Source organism: Chamaea fasciata, unplaced genomic scaffold, assembly GCF_029207755.1.
Source record: "Chamaea fasciata isolate MVZ Bird 193981 ecotype frontalis unplaced genomic scaffold, bChaFas1.0.hap1 SCAF_1, whole genome shotgun sequence".
Classification (NCBI taxonomy): Eukaryota; Metazoa; Chordata; class Aves; order Passeriformes; family Sylviidae; genus Chamaea; species Chamaea fasciata.
Window position 1 is genome coordinate 61,506,975 of NW_027094086.1, and position 15,187 is coordinate 61,522,161.

The 15,187-nt window shown below is 40.2% G+C and overlaps 1 protein-coding gene across 1 annotated transcript in view; it reads left to right on the plus strand.

Annotated features, from left to right (window-relative positions):
* The window catches only part of AHRR (aryl hydrocarbon receptor repressor), a 63,419-nt gene that overhangs the window by 27,956 nt on the left and 20,276 nt on the right, over positions 1 to 15,187 (plus strand). The window contains exon 3 of the mRNA XM_066205734.1: positions 8,718 to 8,818. Within this exon, the coding sequence (XP_066061831.1) occupies positions 8,718 to 8,818 (101 nt within the window). The remainder of the gene's footprint in view (positions 1 to 8,717; positions 8,819 to 15,187) is intronic.

The window sequence follows — 15,187 nt, forward strand, 5'->3', positions numbered from 1 at the left end:
CACGTCACAGATGCTGCTGTTGTGCATCTGTTGTTTATTTTCTGTCTGCAACAAATTTTGTGGACAAAGCCATGGCATTACAGAGAGAATATCACAACATAAGTGATGCACTCCTGTGTCACACCAGTGGTCCATCTAGTCTGGCATTCCTGTCTTCAAAATTGCTGTCTTTTATCTACTTTAAAGCATACTTGTGCTGGTATTACAGGGCACTTCACAGTCTTCATATTGCGAGGTTGGGCAAACAGCAGTTCTGCATTTGCTTTATCCAGTGCCCTTATAGTTTTGTAAACATCTGCTGTGTCTCCCCTTGTCCTTCTCTGTGAAAAGTCACAGCCATCTCAGCCTCTCCTCCAAGGGCAACTGCCTCTGCTGTGGATTTCAGTGTCTATTGGTGTGTTATTTTCATTGGGAGAATTAATCCTGAAAATAATGGCCTAATGACAATGAAAAACTATGAGCCATATCAAAGAGGGCAACATTCTAGGGCCATAGAGAGAGAAAATGTTGGGAATTCAGAGGCTATAGAGAATCCATTTCTTAAAGTATATCTGGGCAAGGGAAAAGATGAACAGCTATTCAGACAAGAAACCATTCTGAAGGATTTTTTGAAGAATGGGAAAACTCTTCAAGTATTTTTGATAGGCCATGTGCTCAACAGATTCTAGAACCAATGCGTCCTGATGTGCTGTTCCTCTGAGTATGCAGATATATCATGATCAGTGGGATTTGCTGAGATCCCACTCAAGCAATCAGGATGTAACAGGTCAGAACACTGCAATACAGTTAAGGCTGATTGTGGATCAGTTTGGTGAAGTCACAAATGAAAATATTACATTCATTGGACATCCTGAGGTCCTTAACTCTGGAATTATCCAATGTAAAGCAGACTTTCTAAATACAGAATAGTTCTCTGAAATTAATTTTATTTTTCCACTCTAAACTTATGCTGGATATCATGATTCTGATTAATGGATATGTAATTTAAAAACTTAAAGGTGCAAGAAAGAAATGCTAGAATCATTTTAATTTTTGTGAGTGATGTAGGCATTGATTTGAAACTGGAATAAGTAGTCTGCAGGTTTCTTACTCGAGGTTGCTGATAACTCAGGCTTGCAATCCATTTTGTAGTTTGAGAGAATAACCCATTTTTACTTACCTTTTATGTGTTTATTCAGAAGGGCGTGCAAGCAAATACTCAGACAAGCTAACATATTACCACTTAATTAAAGAACGAAAGAGTACACAGATAAAATTAGGCCCCAGGACCGAACCTATAAATCAATACTTTTCCATGATCAAATCATCATATTTAATGTAGTAGAAAATAAAATGGAATTGTGAAGACAAACAGGAAGACTGTTATTTGGAATAAGTCTTATATCTTAGGATAATTTCAGAGGACTGCATGTCTTCAGGAGTCTTGTAGCCAATATATCTTCCAGACCAACTGATAGCTCAAATATTTACTCACAGTGATGCAAACAGATCTCTAAAATATCTCCTTTGCCAAGGCACAATGTGGGGCTGTCTGTTGGGGAGATCATCTGTTGAGTCATATGAAGAGAGAAAGGTTGCAACAGTAAGCTACAGAGAAGAAATGTGTTTTCTAGACGAGTTCTATTGAGTCTGTTGTTTTTATAGCTAGCACACAATTTGTTTCACGTGGAACTTTCCTTTGGATCTTTGATCCCTCAGAAATTACGGAACAGGGTAGATATTATTGTACCAGACTACATTTAAACTCAACATACAAGTGTGATTCCTTATGAGATACAGATAGAATAAACCAGCAAAAAACAGAAGAAGAGTTAATAACTTATTTTGCATGTTCTCCATAGACATACACTTTTTATAAAAACCACTTCACCATTCTCAGCATTTCTTAAATTATTCCACACATTTACAAACCAAGAATTGTGGAAACAGGAAGTGTCCATCCAGAATTTATCCTAATGCTCACTCACCTAAAACATTAAGCAACTTCTTATCTTGCAAAACTAATCCTGCTTGTAATTAAATAATGAAAGTTTTCCTGGAGGGAATGAGGAATATCCATTACTGGGAATACTCAAAAACTGAGGAACCTGCCTAAGCGAAGTTAGCTCTGTTCTGATCAGGGCGAGATAGACCAGATGACCTTCAAAGGTCCCTTCCAACCTACACCTCCCTAAGTTTCTGTGATTCCCTATCCTGACTCAGTTAACAGACCCGGGTCCACCACAAGTGAACCACTTTGCTAAACCTTCGTAGAACTCTTTGCACTGCAGCACAACTGAACATTTGCAGACAATTCTTTTCAGCTTCTCAGCTTGCTTCATGTAAACTCTATTTCCCAAAGGCACACAGACCTCTTTTTCACATGTGAGGAAAGAAATATCCTGACTCAGCCACCTCTGTTAGAAGTTCTCGGTTTGTGTTTCTTCTTTCACCTGGACCTGGATTCTGATGATGCCTTTTTGCTGGACTACTCAGTACTGCCCGCCCTGGCATCACACCAGCTCCATCCCAAAGACTCTGCGGATCATGAATTCCAACACCAAACTGATTCTGTTCTGAACCCAAGCTTGCTCAACAGTTAGATCAAGAGGGAAAAAGTAAGAATGATGGGTTTTAGGGGGCAGAGTGAGGAAGATAGTGGATTTTTTCTGGGAACTGGAGGAAAGCACACCAGGACTTCCCCAAGGCAAGAGGCTCATTCTCCCTTTTTTGCCTGCTGGAAACCCTGTCTGAGAAGTCATCCGTAATATATTGTCAGATCACCACTAATTTTTCTAATGAACAGGATCTCTCAGAGCTGATTTTTGTAAAAAAATATAGGAATGTGAGCTTTCCCCCTCTTTTCTCTGTATTTCTGTAGAAATAATTTCCATGTGTACTTACACACACACTCAGACAGCACTGGCAGCTGGATCAGTGTTTTAGAAAGTTCATCTGATCTGCAGTAATTTCTAAAAACACAAAACCCTCCAGTGGAATATAGTGAAACCGACCGTATTGACGATCGCTCCAGCAGAGTATTTTACTGTTTGCAAAGGGATTTGACTGCAGGCAAACACTCTACACCCTTCACACAGCGGGCTCTCTCCCTTCTCCCTGCTGCACGAGAGTTATTTCTCTGATCCTTTACTCTAAGCTCCTTTGCTTTTTTTAGGCAACTTCCAGATATCTGATACAGTATATAATGAGGAATTAGGTTCCATTACACGAAGGCTTAACCTTCTCGAAAAGCATTCAGCGCTTGCCAGGAGTCATCAATATTTAACAGCTGTTGTTATTATGAAATACTTCATAGGGTAATGTGGCTCGTCTGCTCGCACGCAAGGGTTTGAACGGCGGCCAGGCCCCTGTCAGAGCCGCCGGGAGATTGACAGGCGGCGAGCCTTGCGTGACAGCGGGGCCGGGGTTAGTCAGCACTCTGCCTCCTCCGCAGCGGGGACTTCTCCTCCCCCTCGCCCGCCTTCAAAAGGGCTCCTCCGGACACGGGCTGGGGGCTCGGCGGGGCGAGCTGGCCCCACCAACTCTGGGGGAGAGAGAAGAGGGCAGCCCGGCGGTGGCATCTCTTTGATGCCACTCTGGCACGGGGAAAAAGGGATGAGGCTCGCTGGGAAAGGGGAGCAGTGGTTCTGGAAGGAAGAGCGGATGGGATCTGGAAAGCAAAAGGGTTCGGTTTGTACCTTAAATAAATGTCATGCTGTACTCGAGAAACTTCAAAGGGAAGTCAGATTTCAAAGCATCTCTTAAGAAGAAGCAGACTGAAAAATCCGCTAAGTTGGGAAGAAGAAAAACTCTGCATTACTGCTAGCGTAATTTCATCTGGCATTCTGGTAGCCTCCGCAACAGGACCGAGCACCATACAGCTTTAATTCAACTTTTATGCATTTTGGTGCTGACTTCTTTCCCAAAGCATTTGCACAACCTGCGTGTTGCGACTTTTCAGAGTGCAAACGTCCCTTCCACGTTGTTTGGCAATGTATAACAACTGCTCCTCATGCTGTATATTTTTTAATTTCAGTGTTCATCTAATGACCCCATCCTAATTGTCACTCGGTGTTCTCTGTAACACAGCCAGAGGAAACAGACCATTTCAGTTCATGGCTCTACGTGTGTTAAGCAGAATTGCTCATACTGAGTGTTTCCGAGTCAATTTGTTTTGTTTTCTTAGTATTCAGAGTAACACCCAGAGCTGATTCTTCCTGCAGCTAGAAGATCCAGGAAGAGAGACCCTGTTCTCACTTCCTTTCGAGTAACAGTTACCAAATACCAAAGATTTGCGTGCTTAAAGCAGTATCTCTGAACCTACAGTCTGGATCCGGGTATTTTCATCCACCTGTTTTAAGAAACAATTTATCCCCTGGGCATCATTGGAGAGAACCAGTAGTCCTTGTAGGAGGGCTTGAAACTGAAGAAGACTGTATGGTCCCCTTCCCAGACCCCAAACGAACCCAGGCAAGGTGTTCAGTTCAGAAGCAGCATCCCTTCACTGCTCATTTCTTGCCTGTGCTGTTGCTTGGTGCAGGCACCCAGGGCAGCTGGGATACACTTTGTCCCCGTGTTGCACAGCCTAACTTAAGCAGCTAATTTTGCTAATTATTTTCTGAAGAATGAAGGTTATGCTTGTGCAGGATGAGGTACAGAAACACTCAAGAATGTAATCCCATGCGTTTAAAAAGTATGGTTTTATGAGACTCCTGGAATCTTCATCCATTTGGAGTAAAGAGTAACCCGCAATGAATAAATGTTCTGTTATTTCTGGGGGAAAGGGAACAGCTAGTTTCATAATGCTTCTACAAACTGTGTTAGGCAGTTTTTCTCTTCTTTACAATATTCCAGATTTGGTTTTCAAGCCAAGGTGTTTGCAAATGCAGATAGCAATGCTTGTATCAGAACTGGAGGCTTTAAAGAGGTCTCAGGTTTTTCCATTGTTCTGGGCTGAGAGAGTGCAGCTGTGAAAGCCTCAACAGCACTATCTGAGACCATCCTATACTCATTCAACCAATCTTATAGTCTGCTCCATGGAGTTTTTTTCTCCATTAATTAACTGTCAATTCTAACTCAACATTATTTTTTTGATTTCTGCTCCTTTCACTGCTTTCAGATTAGAAATTGAAGCAATATCCTCAGATTTTTGACCTGTCATTGGTCATTTGATTTCATTTTTTTTTTTCTCCCTCTTCTTTTTCTTCCTAGCTGCCTTTCCCTGTATATTTCCACAGTGTTGCCCTATGTAGGACCCAGCATTTCCAGACTTGTTCGCTTTTAGTGTTGCATGGGATTGCACCATGCACACTAGATCGTATGACCTTGCAAAACTGTCAGCCCTGGTACATATGTCTCTGGTATTTATCATTCTATGGTATCAATATGCTCATTCATCTTCTTTGGCAGAACAGCTCCATCTTCTGTTTTATTTCATGTTGTGGAAGTGCAGGCTCAATACATTGTGCACAGAAAACGGTCTCTGGTGTTACCACTCTCCACCTCTTCAGTTTGCTGATTTTCAACCTTGTAGATGAGCACTCTGTGCTGACCATCTAAAGGGTTGCCTCTCCCACAGAAAGTAGTCCAAAGCTCCATAAAGCTAAAACTCTCAATTTTTTTTTTTTTTTCAACCAGCAGTATTCATCAGACTGCCCCCAGTATCAACTTTTCTCTTGCTCCATTCTTGATACATGGGAACTTCAGCAGCCCATTTCCCCCTCAGGTCACTGAGTCATCCTTTGCTGGTTTTTATATTTCAGCTTTCCGCAATTTTCTCCTCCCTGCCTACCAGAGACAGTATTCCTGCATTCTTCAAGCTCTCATTTATTTTCATCATCATAGGCTTCGCTGTTGCTCCAGAGGGACACCATGTTATGAGATGTCTGAGCTTGATCTCAGCTGTCTTGGCATCAGTCTTTTCTATCAAGCTACCCATCATAACCAATACTTGCTGTCCTGTTCTCTCTCATGATTCTTGGTGGTGACAGGGGTATTGTTAGACTGTTCTGTTTTCTTCTCTCTGTTTTCATGCCTAGTCAGTAACATCTTGCAAGTTTCTCTCACCTGCCTGTCATGTCTTGCTTTTCCTCCTCCTCCTCATTTCTTTCAGGATCTGTATGATTTTCTGCCTGTCTTGCTCTGCTTTCTCTAGGTGAGAGGCTATCACCAGCACCTCTCTTCCGAGGTGCCACTGCAGTATCAGCCCAGCCATAGGTGGATTAATCAAGTGTTTCCAGTGCGGGGAGGCAGAAGGAGAGTGAGCAGTGAGTGACAGCTCTGCTGCCTCAGGTGAAAGGAGCAAACATTCCCACCTCTGAGGAGCATTCACTTCTTGCAGCAATGATGTTATTTGTCTTTCTTTGATGGTGCAGTGGGTCTCCTTGCAGTTCAGGCTAGTGAGAAGGGCAGGCTATGAAACGGATGTGTGTGGCCTAACATATGGGTAACTCTAACTGGCAAAATAACATTAAAATACTTTCCATTTGGAGATGGAATTTATAGTAGCCAGACGAGTTGCAGAACAAACATCTCTTGTGCTTCTGCTGCTGTGTTTGTATGAGCCTGAAGGCTAACAAGCAGTCAGGGAGCTCTGGCCCGCTCAGTTGGGTAAAATAATAGTTTCCACTAATGATGAAGTTTGAATGGATGGAATTTTCACAACACCAAAAGAGCGCATCAAAGAAATAAACCTTAGTTTCTTCTCACCCCTCCCTGTCTGTCTATTAACCTGAGCAAAGGCTGCAAACCACCATGTCAGTAATTACAAAAACATCTTTTCTGAGGAGGGAAACTCTGGAATAGGCCATTGGAATAGGGATTGGGCTTTTAAAAATTGTTGTCACAAGGTATTTAAAAGACGTGTGGATGTGGCACTTAGGGACATGGTTAAGTGGCAGACTTGGCAGTGCTCGGTTGGTGGTTAGACTTGATGATCTTAAGGGACTTTTTCAACCTAAATGAGCCTATGATTCTATGTCTGTTCGTATAGACAGACCTAGCAGAAGGCCTAGCTGATCAAGGGGGAAAAAAGCAACCATTTCTTAAAATCAACCATTAGCTTAAAAGGTATACCAAAATGAAAATGCGGGTTTAACAATTTGTATATTCTATTCACAGCAGCCTAGCTTACAAGTCTGAAATTCCAAAATTGTTTGGGCTGGAAAATATGGGTAGGGACTTGTTTAAAGCAGCCTGGGATTTTCTTGATGCGTTTTCCCATGCCCAGGGGAGGGATTTATGACATCTAATTATACATTTGAGATAATTGCTTTGGGGTAATGACCGACATTATCACTTTCAGCAAATATTTACAATGTAACCTAAAACCTATCACAAATATATAGCTGGTGTGGTTCTGAGTTGTCATCATTTATTGGCAAATGCTGATGAATCCTACAACAGTCCCTGATCAGGCTGTTAAATTGATAGGGAGCTCTTGCATGGGCTCAGGAGCTTTAGAGGCTTGCTGTTTTTCTCCTCTTCTTATTCTGGCTTGGTACAAACTATTCCTGACATCTAACCCTTTTTTGGTGGGGAGGTTTTGTTTTTGATTTCTTGGGTTGTTGTTGGGGTTTTTTGGGTTTTTTTTGGTGTTGGTTTGGGTGGTTTTTTTTTTTTTTTTTTTTTTTTTTTTGGTGTTTTTCATTTTGTTAACCATATCTGGCTGTGTCTGTTCCCACTCCCCTTTGCCTGGAAGAGAAAGTGTGTAACAAACATCCCAGGTAATGTCACTGGGATGCTCTCCTCCTCATTCTCTCACTGAAAAGAAGATAAAACAGAAAACTGGATCTCTGTTTGCTACCAGGGTATTTGTATGACCCTTTTCTGGAGTGAAAGATGACCTAATTTTTACTGACCAAGTGATAAAAACAGGTTCCTGTTGTATTCCCTAGATAATGCTGAAGCCAAATAATCAAGAGATGCCAGACTTCACAGAAATTCTTTCATTAGCCCCAGAAATGGGATTGTATTTCAACTATTTTTCTCTGGGATATATTGATAGGAAGAATTTGAGCATTCAAAGATATTTGAGATCAAACAATGTGAAGGAAGAGCGCTCACCAGTTGAGTGAGCACTCACCATGCTTTTCCCATGAAAGCTTAATATTTTTTCCCTATTATTAGGGAAACTGTATGGAATTTTAATCTATAATGAGAACTATTCATGAATTTCATGGAGCAAATGACCTGCTTAAAACAAACTTTAAAACTCTGTGTAAAAATTCAACAGTTTAAGAACATTCCCTTGAATCTTCCAGTCAGGCTGAAACTTGTAGAAATGAACAGGGTAAAGTGAGACCAAAACTAATCTGATGTCAAGGAGGTCAGCGCTGGAAATAAGAAACTTATTCACTCCCTTTTCTTCAGAGCTATATAGACATTTCTCTGTATTGTCTTAATACATATTTTTATAAACAAAACAACTTGCTAACTTTCTTTTGTTTCTTTCCTGTGGGTTTTGGTTGTTGTTTTATGTAGAGTAGACTAATGGGAAAAATATGTTCAATAAAGAATGTGATAGGTATTTCATTAAAGAAACATCTGGACTGTAGAATATGTATCTATCTTCAGCACAGGGAGAAAAAAAAAATAAAGAAATTGTCAGTAACCGAGATCCAGACCACAAGGACAGTGAGCACCAATTAAATTCAATGCATGTTAAATGCCTAAACAAGAATTTTAGTTGTGACCCTAATTGTTATGATTTCTTAACTGATGATAACTCTTTCCAACAGCCATTCAAGAAAAGCACTTTAAGAAGCAAGTTGGCCAAATGATAAAAGAAGACAATATATCTAAGAAGACTGCTGTACAAGAAGGTGGACTTCTACTAGAAGTGAGTGAAAAAATGCTGGGTTTTTTCCTGGTTGTAATTTATTCAGTTTGACGATGCATTTGGGCTGATGATTTGTTGCAGTTTTGAGCAAACAGTCAGTTTTGGTGGGAGTCTTTCAAGAACCGGGCTCATGAATGCTTCTTGCAAGAGCAAGACTGGCAGTCGTGACAGTCACAGTCAGTGTCCATTTGGGCAATTGCACCTTGCACCCTTGCTTGCATCCAGTGAATTCCAGCAGGCCAGGTCACAGGTCTTTTTCTCCTTTAGGTTTATTTTACTTGGCCCATATTTTGAGGATGTCAACATGAGCTTTCCTGGTTTCTGATCTGAGCTGAGAATATTCTAGGATATTTTAGTTTATCCTACTTCCTCAACTCTGTATTCTGCACATACACTGTGTCAGAAAAAGTTGTCCCTTCTATGTATTTTTATCCTCTTTAGGCTGGCTTTATATTGGCAGAGCAGCCAATATAAAGGGGCCATGCTGTTACCGAGATTTGGATCCATTAATTTTAAGGAAGAATTAATATTGCTGTGAACTACTGAACCAGCTAGAGCCCAGCGGTCCATCCCAGATACATCTGCATTTCAAACACATGATGTAATAATGCCTTTTATACACTGAGGTCCTTGAAAATTCCTGTGTGATTAGGATTACATATGTACAGTTGTTTTGGATAGGATAATTTTCATGGTATAAAAATTGTGTTTTAATGACAGCCCTGAGATGCATGTAAATGTAAATTAAATAGTAGCCTCCAGCAAATAATTGCAGAATACTATTAAATTAAAACACATTTTAGTATGAGATCCAATACCATAAGTTACTCAACTCTGTGGAATGGAAACTGGCACCCTGCTTTCCTTCCTCTTAATATTTCAGAAGATTTTAATTTTAGATTTCAAAGCAAGTAACACAGAGGCATCTGATTAGTTACTGATTCTGCCAAAACAAGATGTTTGGCTGTCAGGTGGTATTTTGCAGCCATTTCCATTCTCAATGAAAAAGGAATACAGGGTGTACAGTGAATGATAAATATGGTGAGTATATAAATTTTAATGAGGGTCTCCTGTATTTAGTCTAGGTTTTGTTGTGTGTACGTTACATGCCCACAAGTTATAATCATTAAGCATCCTCAAACAGTAGACGGACTGCTGTGAGTATAAGGAGAGAACACTGCCACACAATTTCGAGCAGGTTATAAGAGATTGCTACTGCTAAATATGCTCTGCTTACTGCAGGGTATGCAGGAGTCACATTCCCCCTGAATACAGGGGAGATATTTTATTCTGGATCATACTTAAAGTGAATCATTAACTGGATGATTAAGTGCATGTTAATATGAAGGTACTTGCCAGGCTTCATTTATGGGCACGCCAGACCTAGAATAAGAGGGTAAGTTTTCCTTAGGGCTTGTCGGGAACGTTTTCTATGGACTGAGTTTGGCTTGGATCCTCATTCAGTGGTTATGGCACACGAAGAAAAGTGAGTTTTTATGTTGTTCAACCAAATTCACCATGTTGGTTATTAGGAACTGTGAGATTTTTAACTAAATCTCATATTTCTGATTCCTTCCCAGAAGAAGCAAACCGTGGTTGCTGTTCTTTGTATATTGACTGGTGAATCTGACCACTTTATTTGCTCTCAAAGATAATTTTCAGCTGTTGAAAGCCACTTTCTGTGTCATGACAACACCTTGCACTGTGCAACCTCTCCTAGATGCTTTATAGAATACAAACCAGAATAATATGAATCACCAAAATATGCGTGAATAATACTGTTCCTGAGTGCAATGCTAATGGAGAGTAATATGGGATAACAAGAACCTAGTTATGAATAAATAGTGTATCTGGGACTTCTGAGTCTTGGAAAAATGCAGTATTTCCCCTTTCAGATTGAAAGAAAACAATGGAATTAGGCTGTCTTAAAAATATGTTTAAAATGTTTTTTATTTCTAAAGGCTTCTGCCACAACATGTGTTTTTTATTTAAGATTTTATGGAGATTTTTTACAGCTATAATCAAATAGCTTTCATCAGCAATAACAGAACAAACAATGATACTAGTTTATCAAAGACTTTTTAGTGGAGCACAGCAGGTATCTAAGTAAATAATTTCTTTTGGTGCTTTAAGATAATTTCTTCTGGATAAGAGAGCTTTGCTTGCCATCTTTGTTTCCCTTTGAAGGGAAGACAGACAAGACTCTAAACCAAATTATAATTTTATTAAGGATTTTTTTTAATATGTCCTATTCTCACAATCCTTACTGTCCTTTGAGACTTCACATTCCAACAGTTTGACTGCAGTAATGATTTTTAACTTTTTAAAATGATTTTTTAGCTTTTAATATTTTCCAAGACAGGTGGTTTTGCAACCCTTGTGCCCCATGCCTTCTGGCAGAAGAGGGCCACATTCAGTTTCTGAAGCCTGTTAGTGAATACTTAAGTAACACTGGGCCAAACCCATAACCAGAAAAAGGGGAAAATACGTTGTATTGGCAGTCAACAAATCCAGATTGAGTTTATGGGGTGATGGGGTGGAGAGACACAATAAAATGGTGACTTGGAAAAATAATGAATCACTGGTGGGTATCTAGGCAATAGCCTGAATTGCAGGATTCATCTCATGGCTGTTAGCCACCTCCTGCTCTTTCCCCCAGCTATGCTGTGCTCATAATCTTAAGTCCAGACTCAGAGTCTACACTATGGTGCAGGTAATTGCACATCCCAAATGGCTGTGTAACTGTCATGTGTTACACTATTCACTGAACACTGGAAGAATTAAATGCCTGCTGTTAAGAGGGAGGCTCTATATGGACTTGCTTTCTTAATGACGCATAATCACGCATCACCTCATCATCACCTCCAACACTGCTCTTTGAGCAACTAGCATTAGTGCACTAAGCAGCACCCTGCTAAAATTGTCACTTGGGCTTTGTTGACCACTTCACAGTTGTTACCACAGTTTTTCTGCTTGTCATGGAAGAATAATTGATGTTCAAATTTCAGTGTCAACCCTTGCTGCTAAGGGGATGCCTTCATGGACTTTCTTTTTTTCTTCATTATGCCTGTTGGTCTTCTATTATGCTCTTGTAGGCTGAAGGATAGGGTTTATGGCATCTCTGTCTCCAAATGTATTGGACCTAATTATTTTCCGGTGTGAAAATAGTGTTTTATATCCAAAATATCACAATAAATATAAATAAATATGGACAATGCAGGCAGCTCCCTAGCAGATGCTAGTGGAGTAAGGCTGCCTGGTTCTATCAAGCTCCCTTCTCACTGATAAATATTGATAAAGGCCAGTCATAGCCCTTTTTTGTCATTTCCATGCTCACTGGCAGCTCAGACTCTTTCAGAGAAGATCCATGTTGTTTTTCAGGATGCTCCAAGCCACACTTTTTATAGTTCAAGGTCAGATTTCCTTGAGTCTTCTACCCTTAAGGCTTCAGGGCTCAAGAATTTCTGTGGTTTTGTCTTCTGTTTTTCTTCATGGCTGTGTTGAAGATACCAGTCATAAGACTGTCCTGATATTTCTTATTTAGCGATACTGTACATTCCATTTAATACCTTTACCAAGGACCTGGATAAGGGGATCAAGTGCACCCTTAGTCAGCCTCACAAGACACGAAGTTGGATGGGAGTGTTGGCCTGTTGGCCTGCAGGAGGCTCTGCAGAGGGATCTGGAGAGGCTTACTACTTATTTAAATTTTTAGACAGAGACTTGGAGGTGCCTGACATCTTAAGTATCTCAAAATCACAATTATACGGTCCTTTACATAAAAAATAGATAAATTACTAATGCCTTCAAAACCATGAAAGCTAGGTTTGGTGGTGCAACCATTAGAATTCTCCACTGATGTTAATAATTCTAGCTTCATTATGTTAGCTACTTAAACATATAAAGTTGGGTTTTTCAACCTGAGCTTCCATGTTTTGTCGGCATGCTTTTGTTCCTACAAAGCACGCAGACGAATTTTGCTGATTTGAGTCATAAGTAGCAAAACTAGAGAGGCATTTCGGGTTATTTAGCTTCTGAACCAGCAGCGCATGTGCTTGGAATTGGCTGCCTGTGCAAAGGTACACCACAATCAGGCGTAGGTCCTGTATCACACAGAACAGGCACTTTGTCACCCAGGCAAGTCCTTTATAGATTATTTCTTAATTCCATATCACGGGTGTGGGAATTCTGGATCTAACTTGGTAGCTCCCAGTGAAGCCAATGAGGTCTTTTTTTGGGAGCTTTAATACCAAATAGACCCCAAGTCTTCTAAATCAAAACCAATGAATGTCACATTTATAATGTGAGCAAATGACTTAGGATTTGGCACGTGTAAGTTTGAAGCGTATTATTTAACATTATGTTGCTGCCTTAGAAATGGATGCAAATAATAATCTTTCTTGGAGTTAGTTTGGAGAGGTGAATGTGCACATTTTGGCACTGAAACTTCTTTCCCAGTGGCCTCTACTAACAGCTTGAACCAGAGTTCAAGTTTCATTCCAAGGGACTTGGAAAATGATACATTAGAAAACATCCTATTGGTGCCATTCTTCATTCTGCATAAGGAAATAACATAGGAAACCCTTTTCCCACTTGGTTTCCTGTCATTTTTTTAAACTTGTTAGTGTAATTCCACTTCCTCCTTCCAAACTGATTTATGTAATCAGTTCTTGATAAAACTGTGCTCTTGAAAAAGGTACTCCAGCTTGAATTTCAGTCTGAGAGCAAGACATTATTCCTCTTCCTGTTATTTTTTAATTTAAACTTGAAAAGGAAAATTGCAAGTCCAACAAAATTCATGGAGATTACATGGATCTCTGACCATAGCACAAATCTCAGGAATCAAAAAACTGGTAGAAAGAGACATTTTTTGTTTATTCTGGTCTGGAATTCCTTTTCAGCTTCGAATAGTGCTGACACTCTCCTAACACAGTCCTTCTAAAGTAAATCCTGATAGATGATGACACAGTGCTTCATATTCTTAATCTACTGGTTTCAAATCAGACCATCAAAATTGGAAATTCTCATAAGAAGCTCATAGTCTTAGTCCTTTTATTTCAGTTAATACAACATTTAAAGTTACCCAATCAATGCTTTTGCTTTCCTTTGTTTTCAAACATGAATCTTCTCCCAGTAATTTAGATGACATGATTTAAGCTGACATTAAGTGACATTAGTCACTTGGGATGACTTGCAGAGCATTTATCCATTAAAAAAACCCATAAATGGGATTAGGAGTGCCATTTTATCACATCCGTACATTCCCTTTTTTCTTGCCAGGCGTAGGCAAAACACAAAGGAACACTTCAGAGGCCCTGGTTCCTTTTTTCCTTTCTTTTCAAATAGGCATATTTCTAAAATCCAGACTTGAAATTTGGCATGGCCACAGCTCTGTGCAAAAAAACATCCTTTTTGTTGCCCTTTAAACAAATAACTAATGTCCTCACTTATTCCTTTCTTCTTCTTTTTTTTTTCTTCTTCTGTAACAAATCTGGATAGAAAAGCCGTGACCGCTAAATTCTGTTTGCTCTCTGGTCCAGTCCCTAGTGCTACTGTTACAACTCCAACAATCATGATGCTGCCACAGTGCTGAGGTTTCTGAAATATAGGAGGTGGCACTATCCTACTTGACAGGGGGACAGAAAAAAACAAAATCATGTTATCCCCTCCGTTCAGATTTTCAGCCTAATTATGAGAAAAGTGATAGAAGATGGATTTTGATGGGCAAAACTGTGTGGAAACAATGAACAAAATGGTAACCACAATTGCCAGCACACATAATGTCTGAGAAGCTTGACTTTTGCCAGGACTTTTGCAAGAGTTTTATGAAAGGATTTGAAGAGGAAAAATAGGTGCTTCTGTAGAGGCTTGTGTGGAGCCTTTTTGCGAAAGGGAAAATGCCAGTAAGTACTTCTTTCCAGATTTCGTGACATGTTGGGCTGATGAGAGTTAGTATTTAGCTTCTCCAACACAAAATTACAGATTATAATTGAGAGGGAACAAGCTGGGAGTGGATTGGAAAATCAGGACAAGCAACCTATGTTCAGTGTGACAGAGCAGGAGGAGAGGGCAGCCAGTGCAGGTGTGTGGTGAGGAGAGACAGTTATCATCCTCTGGTTGATGCTGGCATCAGGAAAAGTGTCTTCCATTTGTCTGTCAAGCGACAGGCAAACCTGCTGTCATATGAGGAGGGGTAGCTGAGAAATTGTAGCTGTAGCAGTGAACAGAGCAGCTGTCCATCCATGGTGTTAAGGTACAGAATCAATAATCTTTGGGCACAGATGCAGCCCTGAATTTCAGGCTGCTGTTGCTGTCTCCAGACTGCTCATCACAGCCAACTCCACCCGAGCTCACTTTTCACAGCCGCTT